At 39.2% G+C, this 12,074-nt stretch overlaps 1 protein-coding gene across 6 annotated transcripts in view; it reads left to right on the top strand.

Moving 5' to 3' along the window:
• The window catches only part of CCPG1 (cell cycle progression 1), a 22,710-nt gene continuing 10,636 nt past the window's right edge, over positions 1-12,074 (top strand). For 3 of the 6 annotated variants that reach the window (XM_048318346.1, XM_048318340.1, XM_048318344.1), the window contains exons 1-5: positions 2-109; positions 4,320-4,391; positions 9,043-9,157; positions 9,625-9,704; positions 9,908-10,115. In XM_048318346.1, the coding sequence (XP_048174303.1) occupies positions 4,332-4,391; positions 9,043-9,157; positions 9,625-9,704; positions 9,908-10,115 (463 nt within the window). In that variant the 5' untranslated portion in view covers positions 2-109; positions 4,320-4,331. Of the gene's footprint in view, positions 110-247; positions 270-446; positions 495-4,319; positions 4,392-9,042; positions 9,158-9,624; positions 9,705-9,907; positions 10,116-12,074 lie in introns of those variants that run through there. The other 3 variants (XM_048318342.1, XM_048318345.1, XM_048318343.1) reach the window with 3 other exon arrangements.

Raw genomic sequence — 12,074 nt, forward strand, 5'->3', positions numbered from 1 at the left:
GGGCGCCGCCCCGCGCGCAGGCGCCGGGCCGGGTTGTTTGTGACGGCGTCACCGGCGGCTGCGGCCGCGGCCCCTCGTCCGTGCCGGTCCCCGCGAGGGCCACGCTCAGGTAGGCGGCGGGACCGGCTCACGGGGGTGGCCGCCCTGCCCCGGCCCGGCCGCAGGGAGCTCCGGGGGGCGCGGCGGCCGCCGCGGGGAGGGTGCCGCCCGGAGCGGGGCAGAGCCCGAGGCGCCGGGGCCGGGGTGGACGCTCCTGGTGCACGGAGCGGGTGAGCGGGGCCGCGCGGGGCGGCAGTGCTGCTCTGGGGGGGGGGCGAGCGGGCTCCGGGCGGTGGTCACCGCCGTGCCGGCCCCGGCTCTGGGCGCTGGCGTTTGCCAACTTCCTTCTCTGTCATTATCTACCGCTGCCTCGCCGGCTGATGCAAGGTGTTCTGTTTCATAAACAGTGTCCTGACGCTTCAACTGCGCTGGCGCCGAGCCGCGCTCTGGTTCAGGTACGCTCCAGGAACACCTGCGCGAGACAAGGAGTAGGGACTGAGCAGGGAATGCCCAGCCTTGGGAGAGTCTGGCTTTTAGAAGCCACGTTTGTCTTTCCTTCATAACAAGGAAATGTTCTGTATTCAATTTGGGTTGCTAAATATATTCTTAGGGAAGAATGTTACTTAGAGGAAGAAATTACCACTTAGTAGAAATAATAAACGTCCATGAGAATCCTGAAGTGTAATAGCACTGAACCTGTTTTTATTTCTGTTGTGCGACAAAGAATCGACTGTAGAAGAGAACTGAGAGTTTTTACTTGGAATGACAGCACAGCAAACTCTGTAGAACACATTCATATTCCTGTTGGCGCCTGTTACTCATCTTTGTTAATGCTTATTGAAGGTTATTTTTTTTTTAGTCTAGGAAATCCTCTTTTTAGATGATAGAAGTTAAGGGTTTGTTTAGACTGGAGTGGTTCTTTTTGAGACTGGTATTTATTCTGCTTCACTGTGGATAAATAGGATGTGGTATCTCCGATGTATTTTTATATACATATCTGGGATAACTTGGTATTATGTTATCAACAATACATATGTCTGTAAGCTTTTACACCTTATGCTTCTGCTTCACATTTCACTAAGGATAGGAAAACAGTTCATGCTTTTGAATTCCTGCCTCCCTTCCCCAAATACATACAAAATCAAACTCTGAACATAATGGATATTTATTTTGTCTAGACAGAAATTAAAAAGGTGATGTCAGTAGTGGCAATGAAGATACGTAGTGAGCATACAGAACCAGTGCACCACGGGGTGTGGTTTTGATTGGGTTTTTTTCCCCAGTCCTTCCTTCTGGCTTGGCCTGACGTGCAGGAGATGTGTAACACTCTAGCGTGTCCTCCAGTTATCCCTGCTGTTATTGAACTAGAACCCATTCATGTCATCTCGATTTGTTAGGAAGTTTGAAGGCTTTATGACTTTTTAATTCCTGCTGAAAACAATTTTTTAAAAAAAGTTATATTCAGGAAGACAGTGCCAACATTTCCAGCTCCTTTAGGCTGATTGGAAAAGCCTGCTGGTTCTTAGTGGAGAAGATTTTGTGAGTGGGTCAGTTTAGCCACTGGGTTCAAATTAGTTGACTGTATTTCAGTGTACTTAAGGGATTGAGTTTGACCTCGGGTTTCGTTATGATTATGTGCGTTCTATTAATCTTTTACAAAAATAAGCTGTTTAGCTGACGATTGAAGTTTAGGAATGTTGTACCTAGGTAATTTTTAAATTAAAACTTTTTAGGTCTTTTTTGATCTTTGAGATCTAAATAAGTTATAAAATGCTTTAATTTTGATAACTCTTTTACACATGTGTGTTTGCTGAATGTACCTAGAGGAATACATTTACCCTAGAGATGCCCTTCAGTCTGATGCCAAACTATCTATGTATCAGTCACAATTTGGCTAAATTTAGCAGTTCTAACCATAAACCTTAGTGTTCTTGTAATTTTTTTTTTCCATTATTTTTTTTAATATTGAAATTTTTTTTTATTTCTGTGATTTGTCACCTGAATGCAGCTAAATATTCATTATTAGTGTAATAGTCTGGTTGAATAAAAAATAAATAACTTTTAACTCCAGGCCATTTATCAAGACAAGCAAGTAATAGAAAATGATGATTGATTGTCTGCTTGTTTCTCTGGTTTTTTAATGTGTTTTGATGATGTTGGTACCCACATAGGTCCTGAAACTTTTGTTTGGGAAGGGAAGACAGATGTTTATGTGCAACCCAAACCCATGGCTGTATGTTCGGAATGGAGTGCTCAGTTACCTCTCAGTCTGTTGGGTGGCTGGAAAGGGAGAGAGGGATGGTGTTTCTGTTGAGTTAGCCGGAGCCCAGGGTGAAATGCTGAGTTAGCTGGAGGAAGAGAGATGTTGCAATGTCCAGCACAGAGTCTGCTGTTACAATTTGGGCTTTCAAAATCTGTAGGTGCACTTGTATCAAACTGTACTGGTGCCCTGAAGTTGTCTTTTAGGAATTCATTTCAGATTTTGCAATGTAGCCAGTGATGTTTCTCACAGGTGATGAGTTCTGGTGCTGGTAGTTACCTTCCTGTGAAAGGAATGCTGCTGCTGCTGCTGGATGCCTGGTCAAAGTCAGAATAATTAATGACAGTAAGCAGATGTCATTGTCACATGTAAACTCTGGAACTTAGTCTTTGCCATTTGGGCATTTGTTGTTTTGATGAATGAAGAAGTATAATTTAAAAATAAATCAAGATTAAAAAATAAATTGATCCTTGTATGCAGTGTGATTTAAAAAACCCAAACAAATCAAACCAAAATAGACTTCTTCCCACCCCATCCCAACCTGACATTCCCTGGTTGAGATTCCAGGAAAAGCAGTAATGAAGGAAGAAAAATATCTACAGGAAAATGACAACTATATTCAAAGTAGGGCTTTATAAAAAAACAGAAGTTCAGTTTCTCTCTAAGTTTGATACCCAAGTTGATTGTTAGTGAATATTTGTGCTTAAACTGTTGTTGTGATTGTCACCATTGCCTTTTTTTTTACAGTGGAACTGTAAGTATATTAGTTGAAGTTGATGAGAAAAAAGTTTTATTTTAGAAAAGCATGTGATAACTACCATAATGCAGAGATATGAGACACATGTTTACTGTGTTTTATGAGAAAGCTAAATGGAAATGGAAGTTTTATATTTTGTTGTGCCAATTTCTAGCCACACTGGTGTATTTAGATGTTCTCTTTCAAAGTTTTACGTATACTTTCTGTGTTAAGAAATGGGGAGTAAAGACAGGATTAAGTAGAGAGTTAATAAATTTAAATGCATAGGTGCTTTCGTCTGTGTTCTTACTGGAATTAACTAAGTGGGAAATAAAGCAGGTGTCTGAAATTCTATGATAAAAGCTTTATTGAACCATGATTTCTTTGGCTGTTTTATTACGTTGATGCATAATATAGCAGGCAATCGATTGGAAATTGTTCCGTTTTGGGACGATTTTTTCCACCAAGGTGAATCCATAATAAATTTAGTTATATAGCAACTTGGTATATTTTTATTTCAAGGAACAAGAAATATATTAAACTTCTCTATAAAGTCTTTCTGCTAGTTAAGGACTTGAAAAATTGATCTGAATATGCAGTGATAATGAATACTCTGTATTCCTGGTAAATTCCTGATAAAAAGGAGAAAAGATAAACAGGCAACTGCAGCTGGATAGTTCTCTTCTGAAAGTGGCTACCAGTCAGCTGGTAGTATTGTAACAAATAAAATTTATACTTTGGGTTATTTTCATTCTGTTTTTGTAGTTGCCAGGTACTCTCTCAATTTTCCTCAGAATCGATGTATTTGAAAGGAGCAAAAGAAGCAGGAAACATTGTTTTTGCCCACAGTGTTTTTCTCGAATAAACTGTGGTTTCTATGCATACAACAAAACAGAAATTATTTCATGTACCGAATTGTGAATCATCTTAAAATTTGTCTATAGCATCATTGTTTAACTTTGATAATTGATTTATTGACTTACCTCGCGTGTGTGTGTGTCTAGCTAGTCTAAGAGCTTTTTGGCTGGCTGAAATAGGTATGTACCTAGCAAAGCTATATTTGTTCCAAGTACAAAAAAAGATAATAGGAAATAAGTACAAAAGAATATATTTTCTTTCTCAACTTTTATTCTGGTTTTTTTTTCTCAATTCCAGATTAACAGTTTGTGTGTTAGTGTATTGTTCTGTAGCATCATGATTTGCATTCTTCTGTTTATTTTTCTTTTCAATAGAGTGGTGAAATTGTGTGTCTTGCATATTGAAAGAGTCTGCTTTTACTTGCAGTGTGCTTTGAAAATGTCTGAAAATTCCAGTGACAGTGATTCATCTTGCGGCTGGACTGTCATCAATCATGAGGTACCCAGTTTCACATTAGTAAAATTCTGTCAGTTTAAGGCTATCTATATGCAATAAAATATTATTTCAGCTTAGTAATTCTTGTTTTGTGTGGATCTTGCATACCAACAGAGAATATAGAAGAGAAACTTATAAGTAAATCATAAAACTACTATTTTAAGAAATGTATACTTTTACTATAGTTGGTATAAATTTTGATATTTAAAAGAATTTCTTTTTCTGCAAAGGTTTTACTTTGAAGAATTGGTAGAATTTTAGTGGCATGCATTCCTCTGTTCCATCCTGACTGAAAACATTAACATTCTGTAACTGCTGTTGCTAATATATTTCTTCTTTTCCTTAAAAATCTGTACCCTCACCAAAACAAACAAAGTTTGCAATAATGGGCAGGAAAAATATCTTGTGCAGAAGGGAATGATTCCATGATTTCCCCAAGTTTTTTCTACCACTGAGGTATCTGATCCTAGTTTCAGCAGCAGCTGTTCAGGAACAGCCCTCTGTCCTTAAATAGTCTTCCTTGTAGAAAACTAGGAAAGGGACAAGTGTATATTCCATGACTATAACAGGATAGGTGTCTGGATCTGATGTTGGTTTCAAAGTTTGCATTGTATGGATGAAATCAATGCAGTCAGTGGAGTCTGGAGAGCAGGAGTCTTATGTCAAGGTCAGCACTTAGGTTTGATCAAATGACTCCACTGACTGTGGTGATTGTAAAGGTGCCTTCAACAACCTGCTCAGGTGTAGACACATTAATCTAGATAAGGTGAATGTTTTATCTTCCCCTCGCCACAGTGAACAAGGTGGGCCTGAGTTCCTCAGAACTTCTGCGAGGCCCTACCTGGTAGAGCGGGTGTCCAGTATCCTTTCCTCCTTTAGTCTTGAGGATTTTTCTATCTCTTCAGATCTTGGCTGATGTGTGAGTGTAGGATGGTTGAGTTGGTCTGCTCGTTTGGTTTGGTTCTTAAGTATTTAGCATTGTCTTGTAAACTGAGGAGGCTATTGAGCCAGAATCCTCAGGACAGACAGGTTGACAGTTTTCCTGGAATGACACTTAGGTATTGCCTGCATCTACTTGTTGCCTGCCCCAGAAAAAATTTCAAGGAACAGTAGTTGACATGTTTCTTTCAGAGGAGGAAAGGAGGAAAAAATGGCTAAAGATCATGCATAGTGATCAGTTGTCCTTCACTGCACACTCCCTTGTTTTGCAGATTGTAATTAAAATGGGTAACTCAGAACCAAATTATTACAAACTTGCGATTGTACTCATGTTTCGATAGTTCCGTGTCACAAGTGCAAGAGATACAGTTTCATGTTTATAAATATTGGGCCATGCTTTCATTTCTCTTGGCTGCAAGGTGGTATTTAAGAGATGATTCAAACTTCTTTTCCATGTTTTTGGCTGGATGATAAGTTGAGAGTCTTGTCACCAAAAGAAACAGAAGACTCATGCACTCCATTCCTCAAGGCCAAGTGGGCTACAAGAGTGTACAGGGTGCTGGATTCATGGAGTTCAGATAAAAGTGAAAGGATTTAGAAGTTGAGTTCAGCAGCTGAGTTATTCAGCTGTGAAGTACAGACTTTATTTTCATTCTTGGGATGGTTATTTTACACTGTAACTGCAAATGAATTATGTAGTCTAAATAAGTTACCATAACACAAGATTATAGGGTGGCTGGGATTTGTCTAGCCAAAGCAGAACAGATTTCGATGACACAGAGACTCTGTGTTCCCAGTTATTCATCCCTGATTCAGTGAAATAAAAAGGGAGAAACACTGGTGTTTAAGAGCTGCCATTGTTAGCATTCTTCTGGCAGGACAGCTTTGAATCTGAGCATGAAGAAAGTAGAATGGATGGGATGGCCAGGTAACCTTCACACAGCTGTAACCCCAGGAGGGGGGACATGGACTTCTGTATACTTCAGTGAATTGATTTGGGTGTTCAGGAAAGGGGTAGAACTAGGGGTTAGACAAATTTGGAGTACTGCAGTACTATTTTCTCACATATTGTTGTGACTGTATGGATGATGACACAGTGGAATCCGTTTCTGCATTTGTTTTCCAGTGAGTTAAGAGGGGAAAGAAGTGGCTTTTGTCCAGGCTGTGACTGCAGGGAGCTGGCAGCTGTGTGTGCTGGACTCAGTGTGTGCTGTGGACAGAGAAGCAGTGCTGTGCGTTGTTGGACTACTAAGAAAGGACTTGCTAATTTTTTGTAGGAAGGTAGGGAGGTGATAATATCTTTTCTTGACCTCTTGCTATTGCTGAAATGGAATAGTGAGGGAGGTCCAGCATCTGATGAAGTGAATCAGAGACTTCATGCATTCACACCTGACTGTGTGTTTTTGAGAAAAGGATGGCTTACTACGTGCTCAGCTGTGGGGTATGCCCAGCCCCTGCCCTGGAGGGATCTCTGCTGAGATAAGAGATTTCGCAATCGTCCAGCAGGACTCCCTGGAAAGGCAGCCGCTTCTTTGGTCACTGCGAGAAAAGACAGACCCACAATCCTTTAGGAGACCCTATGCAGATCCTTTGTAACCCATTGGTCTTCACCCATCCCCTGTATCCCTATAAAAGCTAAGGCCTCTGCCCCTGTCAGAGAGAGTTCTCGTCCCTGGCTTTCCCCTTCACCGGAGGGGACCAACAAAAAAGCTACCTTCAGTGCGGAACCAGCCACACGAGCCTCTCGTCTCTCTCTCTGGTCTGACTTGGCCTGGAGGCTGCCCTGCAGAGCTGAGCTGGCATCACGAGCTGATAATCACTAAAGAGCTGACAGTCTCTGCAAGGACCCTCCTGCCAGCAGCTGAGGGAAGACACCGGGCCTCGGGAAGGCGATTCCTTTCGGGACCATCTCCCCGGACCGGTCACCTCTTCCTGGGTCAGAGCTACTGACCCCATTGCCAGCTGTAATAACTGGCGCCTGAACAGGGGCAGAGGCCTTAGCTTTTATAGGGATACAGGGGATGGATGAAGACCAATGGGTTACAAAGGATCTGCACAGGGTCTCGTAAAGGATTGTGGGTCTGTCTTTTCTCGCAGTGACCAAAGAAGTGGTTGCTTTTAGAGGGAGTCCTGCTGGACGATTGCGAAATCTCTTATCTCAGCAGAGATCCCTCCAGGCCAGGGGCTGGGCATACCCCACACTCAGCTAGCCCGTTTTCTTGGGATTTTAGCTAAAACTGTAAGCTTGTTTTAAGCCATGCTCCTGAATTTTTTTTCCTGTGGAGCTTGGGCAAACTGAAATTTTGTTATTCTTTTTCTTCTTAGCAATTTAAGAAACTACAGTAGTGGCTCTATCACACCAGAGAACAATTGTCATATAATAAATCTGTATACCTATCTATAAAACCCAGTCAAGCCAAAACCCCCAAATAACTTCATATTTTCTTTCCTGAGATTCCACTCAGATTTTAATAAGTTACTTATAAATGAAAGGTGAACTTCTGCTAAACACTTGAAATTAAACGTGTGATACTTTTGTAGTCAAAGGAAAAAAGATACAAAGTGTTTAAAAAGAGAAAAAGATACAAAGTATTTAACAGCTTACCAAACCAGTTAATTTTTGAAGCCTTTTGAAAAGAAACACAACTTTGTGGCATGATTATAGAATGTATCTTACGCAATTCTTTTTGAGGCATCTACCTGAAGTACAGTCTCCTCTTAAAAACAAAAGCATACATGTTTGCTTGAGTCCTGCAATGAGACATCCAGGGAAACTGATCTGGAAGTACTGCTGCTACTGTAATTTCACACCTGCTGTTGCAAAAATAACTATCTCTGTTTACAAAAACAGCTCAAGCTATTTATGGATCAGAGTCACTTAGTATTTTTCAGTTATGTGTGTTTATAGTTTGCTAATAGCCTTAATGATGCCCAATCAGTTATTTTAAACAAAAATTACAATATAAATATTAAATATTTAGAATTGTCAAGCATATTGCTTGCCTTTAGTACCCTGCAGTCTCCTGGCATTGTTTATCTGCAGTTCCTGTTGTGCTCTGGTGTTGTTGCTGACTGGCAGCTGACTAATACCTGGGGGTCCCTTCTGAATTAAGGACAGAAATCCAATGTAGAGTTTGTTCAAAGATTTGTTTTTGAGATGTCAGAGATGTACTATATAAACAGCCTTGCAAATTTTCTGGCAGGAGCCGATATGGAGAAAAGTTATATATAGTTTTTCCTGGGAATAGTATTTATTAGAACTCATGTTGGTATGCTTGAAAATTATATTTTTGGGAGGGTGTGTGTATTTGCATACAATAGATGGACCTGGGAGCAAGAATTAGATCCCATATTCAAAACCTCCTCTGTTTCTCTAAATACCATTTAATAAACAGGTCTAACAAAGATAATAAAGAGTTATTTAAAATACTTGGTGTAGTTTTTAATTAATGCCTAAATTGCCATCATTTCTTCCCACTAGAATTGTCCTCCTCTGACTTTTTTTAGCCTCCATCATGAGTATTCCACACTAACACTCGTTTCACTCTAGTTAATTACTTGGTGTTTCACTTGCTTTTCTTTGATCGAAGTTGTCTTCAGTTTTAAAGATTCTGGTTTTATTATACTAATATTGTTAACTTTGTAACCCTTTCTTCCTGCTTTACTGTTGGAAACCCCAATAACTGTAATGTCCATTTAAACTCTTCACCTTCAGGGTTCTGACATAGAGACAGTGACTTCAGAAAATGGAAACACAAATGATAACCATGAGTTTGTTTCAGAAGAATATGTTTCTTTGCAAGAAGAGGAGCAAGCAATTGATTTGCAAGGTAAGATATTAAAAGAGGAGCAGTTTCATGAAACAAGTAAATATTTGTTATGGCATTGGCACAAAATTAGTATTTCATATATTTTGTGGACCTCTGTCGGAGTATTTGCTTCATCAGTGTTACGGAAAATATTCAATCATCAACTTTATAAGAGTATTTTTTCCTGAAATATGTGAAATTAGTAGAATATCTTTCATTTTGTCCATACTTTAGATGTGTTATAGAACGGTGTGCACTGGTGTTGCTGGAAGATAGTTTATAGAAGTGTTATTGATAAAAGAAGTATTCCCTAGTAATGTCATAGATCAAGTAAGAGTAATTTGGAAGGAACCATCAATGCTTGAACTCCTAAAAAGTAACATTGTGACACTGTATTTTAATATTATATGGGCATGGGCATAATTTGTGGTTACTGGTTTTAATCCCATGTTTTTTTGCTTGTTTTTTTCATCTTTTTATTCATTTAGCTCAGTGCAACAATGATGAAGAGATCCCAGCAGTAGATAATACTCTATCTGATTTTGAGCAAACTCAGACAGTTGCAGAGGTAAATTGCATTACAGATTACATTATTCAGAAGCTTCCATAAGCCCCATCCATCAATGGCAAGAAATGTTTTGAAGGCATTAAAATAACGGCACAATTTTCTCCTTTCTTAAAGTTCTAACAATTCTTGGGGTTTTGTTTGTTTGTTTTAATTACTTTATGTTTTATGTGTCTGAATAATTCTCATATTGTCCCTTTCCTTAGGGAAATAAAGAAAAAATTCCTGATGATGGGTCCTGCATTGGAACTATTAGCGATGATTCTGACATTGTTACACTTGAAGCTCCAAAACCAGAAGAAACTCAGAGTCAGGAGGAAGCTCCAGCTGATGGTGAAGAAGCTCAGAGTCCAGAGGATTTTAACATGGGTTCCTCCTCTAGCAGTCAATATGCGTTTTCCCATGTGGAAACTGGTAATAGCAATAAATTCGTAAGCAACTGTGTGCAAAAATGTCACCAGGAAAAAAACCCAAACCAATCTTTGGTTAGGGAACCTTCTTTTTGTGGAGAGAGGAAAAAAAATAATGGTCTTGTTGAGTACATATCCAAGTATTTGCAGTCTCTAGAAAAATCTAGGTGCCCTAACTCCACAATTTTGTCCAAATATATGTCTGCAATTTTTTAATTTGAAAACAATCTCTCACATTAAGTGTTCACTATTTTAATTGGGAAGTTAATTTGTAGCATATCTTGGAGAATTAAAATTACTCTTAGTTCATAGAATAATTGTAGGTTTTCTCTTGGCATTTTTTGGGCTTTATATAGAGTTGGCAAAAATGATTAGCAAGTGGGAGACAATTGATCTTTGGCACCTTGAGGACTAAGCAGTATGACTACAAAAAGTTTGTACCACCCTCATAGCTATGTAGTATGTATTTATATATTTAAGATACGCCCAGTACTTGGCTGAAATAAGCAATGCATCATATTCAGGAGGAAAGATATAAATATTTGTCCAATGAAAAGCAATAAACAAAACCCCAACAAATCCAAACAAAAAACTTCCTGTTTTGTTGCTCTTCTCTAGTTCTCTAGTCCTCCTCTATAATTGTTTTTTGCTGCTTTTTTGTAATCTTTTCTGTTCTCTTTATTCTCTGTGACACCTTTGTATTGCTGATTTTTACCTTTCAAATTAAGTTTATTACGCAAGCAGGATTTTACCTAAAATACTGATTTATCTTAGAAGTAGCATACAGCATCGTTAAATGTTCATGTGTCTGTATAGTATCCATTGGAAACAGAAAGTGACAGCTTAACATCTAATTATAACCAGTGAAGATTTGTAACAAACATGTTACCTTCTTTAAGTCTTCTGAGGGATCTGACTTAATTTTTAAGTTAAGATTTAGTTGACTTGACTTTTTTTTCTTGTAGGGATGAGTTCTAAAAGTGCCTTTTTTTCCCCTCTATGTTTTTGTGCACAAAAGTCAGTTGGCTGGAGAAGCTGTGGAAGATTCCTGGTTGTGTAAGGGGATGGGGAAATGAGGTGAAAGAGCATGTGTCTCACAGTCTTCCTTTCCAAGGTGGTGTGATTAAATTTGATCAGCTTGTGCAAAGCTGATTGCTTATGGCTTGCATGGAGTGTTCTTACAATTTTTAGTAGCAATCTGACTTGATCTTGTAGTAGTCATATTCTCGACAGATGATGAAAGCCAATCCTCACTGAAGAACTTGGCTAAGCTGTCAGTGTCTTATGTGCTTCTTTAAAAAGATGTTAACCTTGCATGTAGATTTGGAACAGACATCAGTAAGGTTTGTAATACATTTTAATGTGTGCGCTTGATTGTTTAAATGGATGGTTCTTGTTGGATTCCAAGCCTATGTGTGACTGGCAAAAAGAATTTCTTCCTTCTAACTTAAGCTGATTTCAGCATGGCTCTTAGTACTGTGCATTCATTCAGTTGATCAAGTATTGCAGAAAATGTCGGGAGTACTTTTGCAATTATTTTAAATGCCAAAGTTTTAGCGGTGGCAAAATGTGGCAACAGAAATCTTTGCCATCCACTTCCTGTTGAGTTTTCTTTTGTGTTGGAAAACGATGAGCCTCAGATTCTTCCTAATTTAGATACTAAAATGTTCTACAAGGATTTTCTGCCACTTTGATTTGCAAACCAGTTCCTATTTAGGCAGTCTTCATCATGCAAACAGAGATGTTTTAGTACTGCTTTCATGAATGACGTTCAGCCAGCAGAAGTGCCCATATGCTGCAGTGAACTGTATCTGAGCTGTGTCTGTGCAGAAATGTCAAGGAAAATCATGTTCTTAACTGGCTTCATCTGGTTTCTAGTGTAGCTCTGACGCTACAAAATCGCAGCAGAAGCTAGAATTTTGGACTGCTATTGTGGTCACACTTTGTTTCCTTTATAGTCCTT

Source organism: Corvus hawaiiensis, chromosome 13 (genome assembly GCF_020740725.1).
Source record: "Corvus hawaiiensis isolate bCorHaw1 chromosome 13, bCorHaw1.pri.cur, whole genome shotgun sequence".
Classification (NCBI taxonomy): Eukaryota; Metazoa; Chordata; class Aves; order Passeriformes; family Corvidae; genus Corvus; species Corvus hawaiiensis.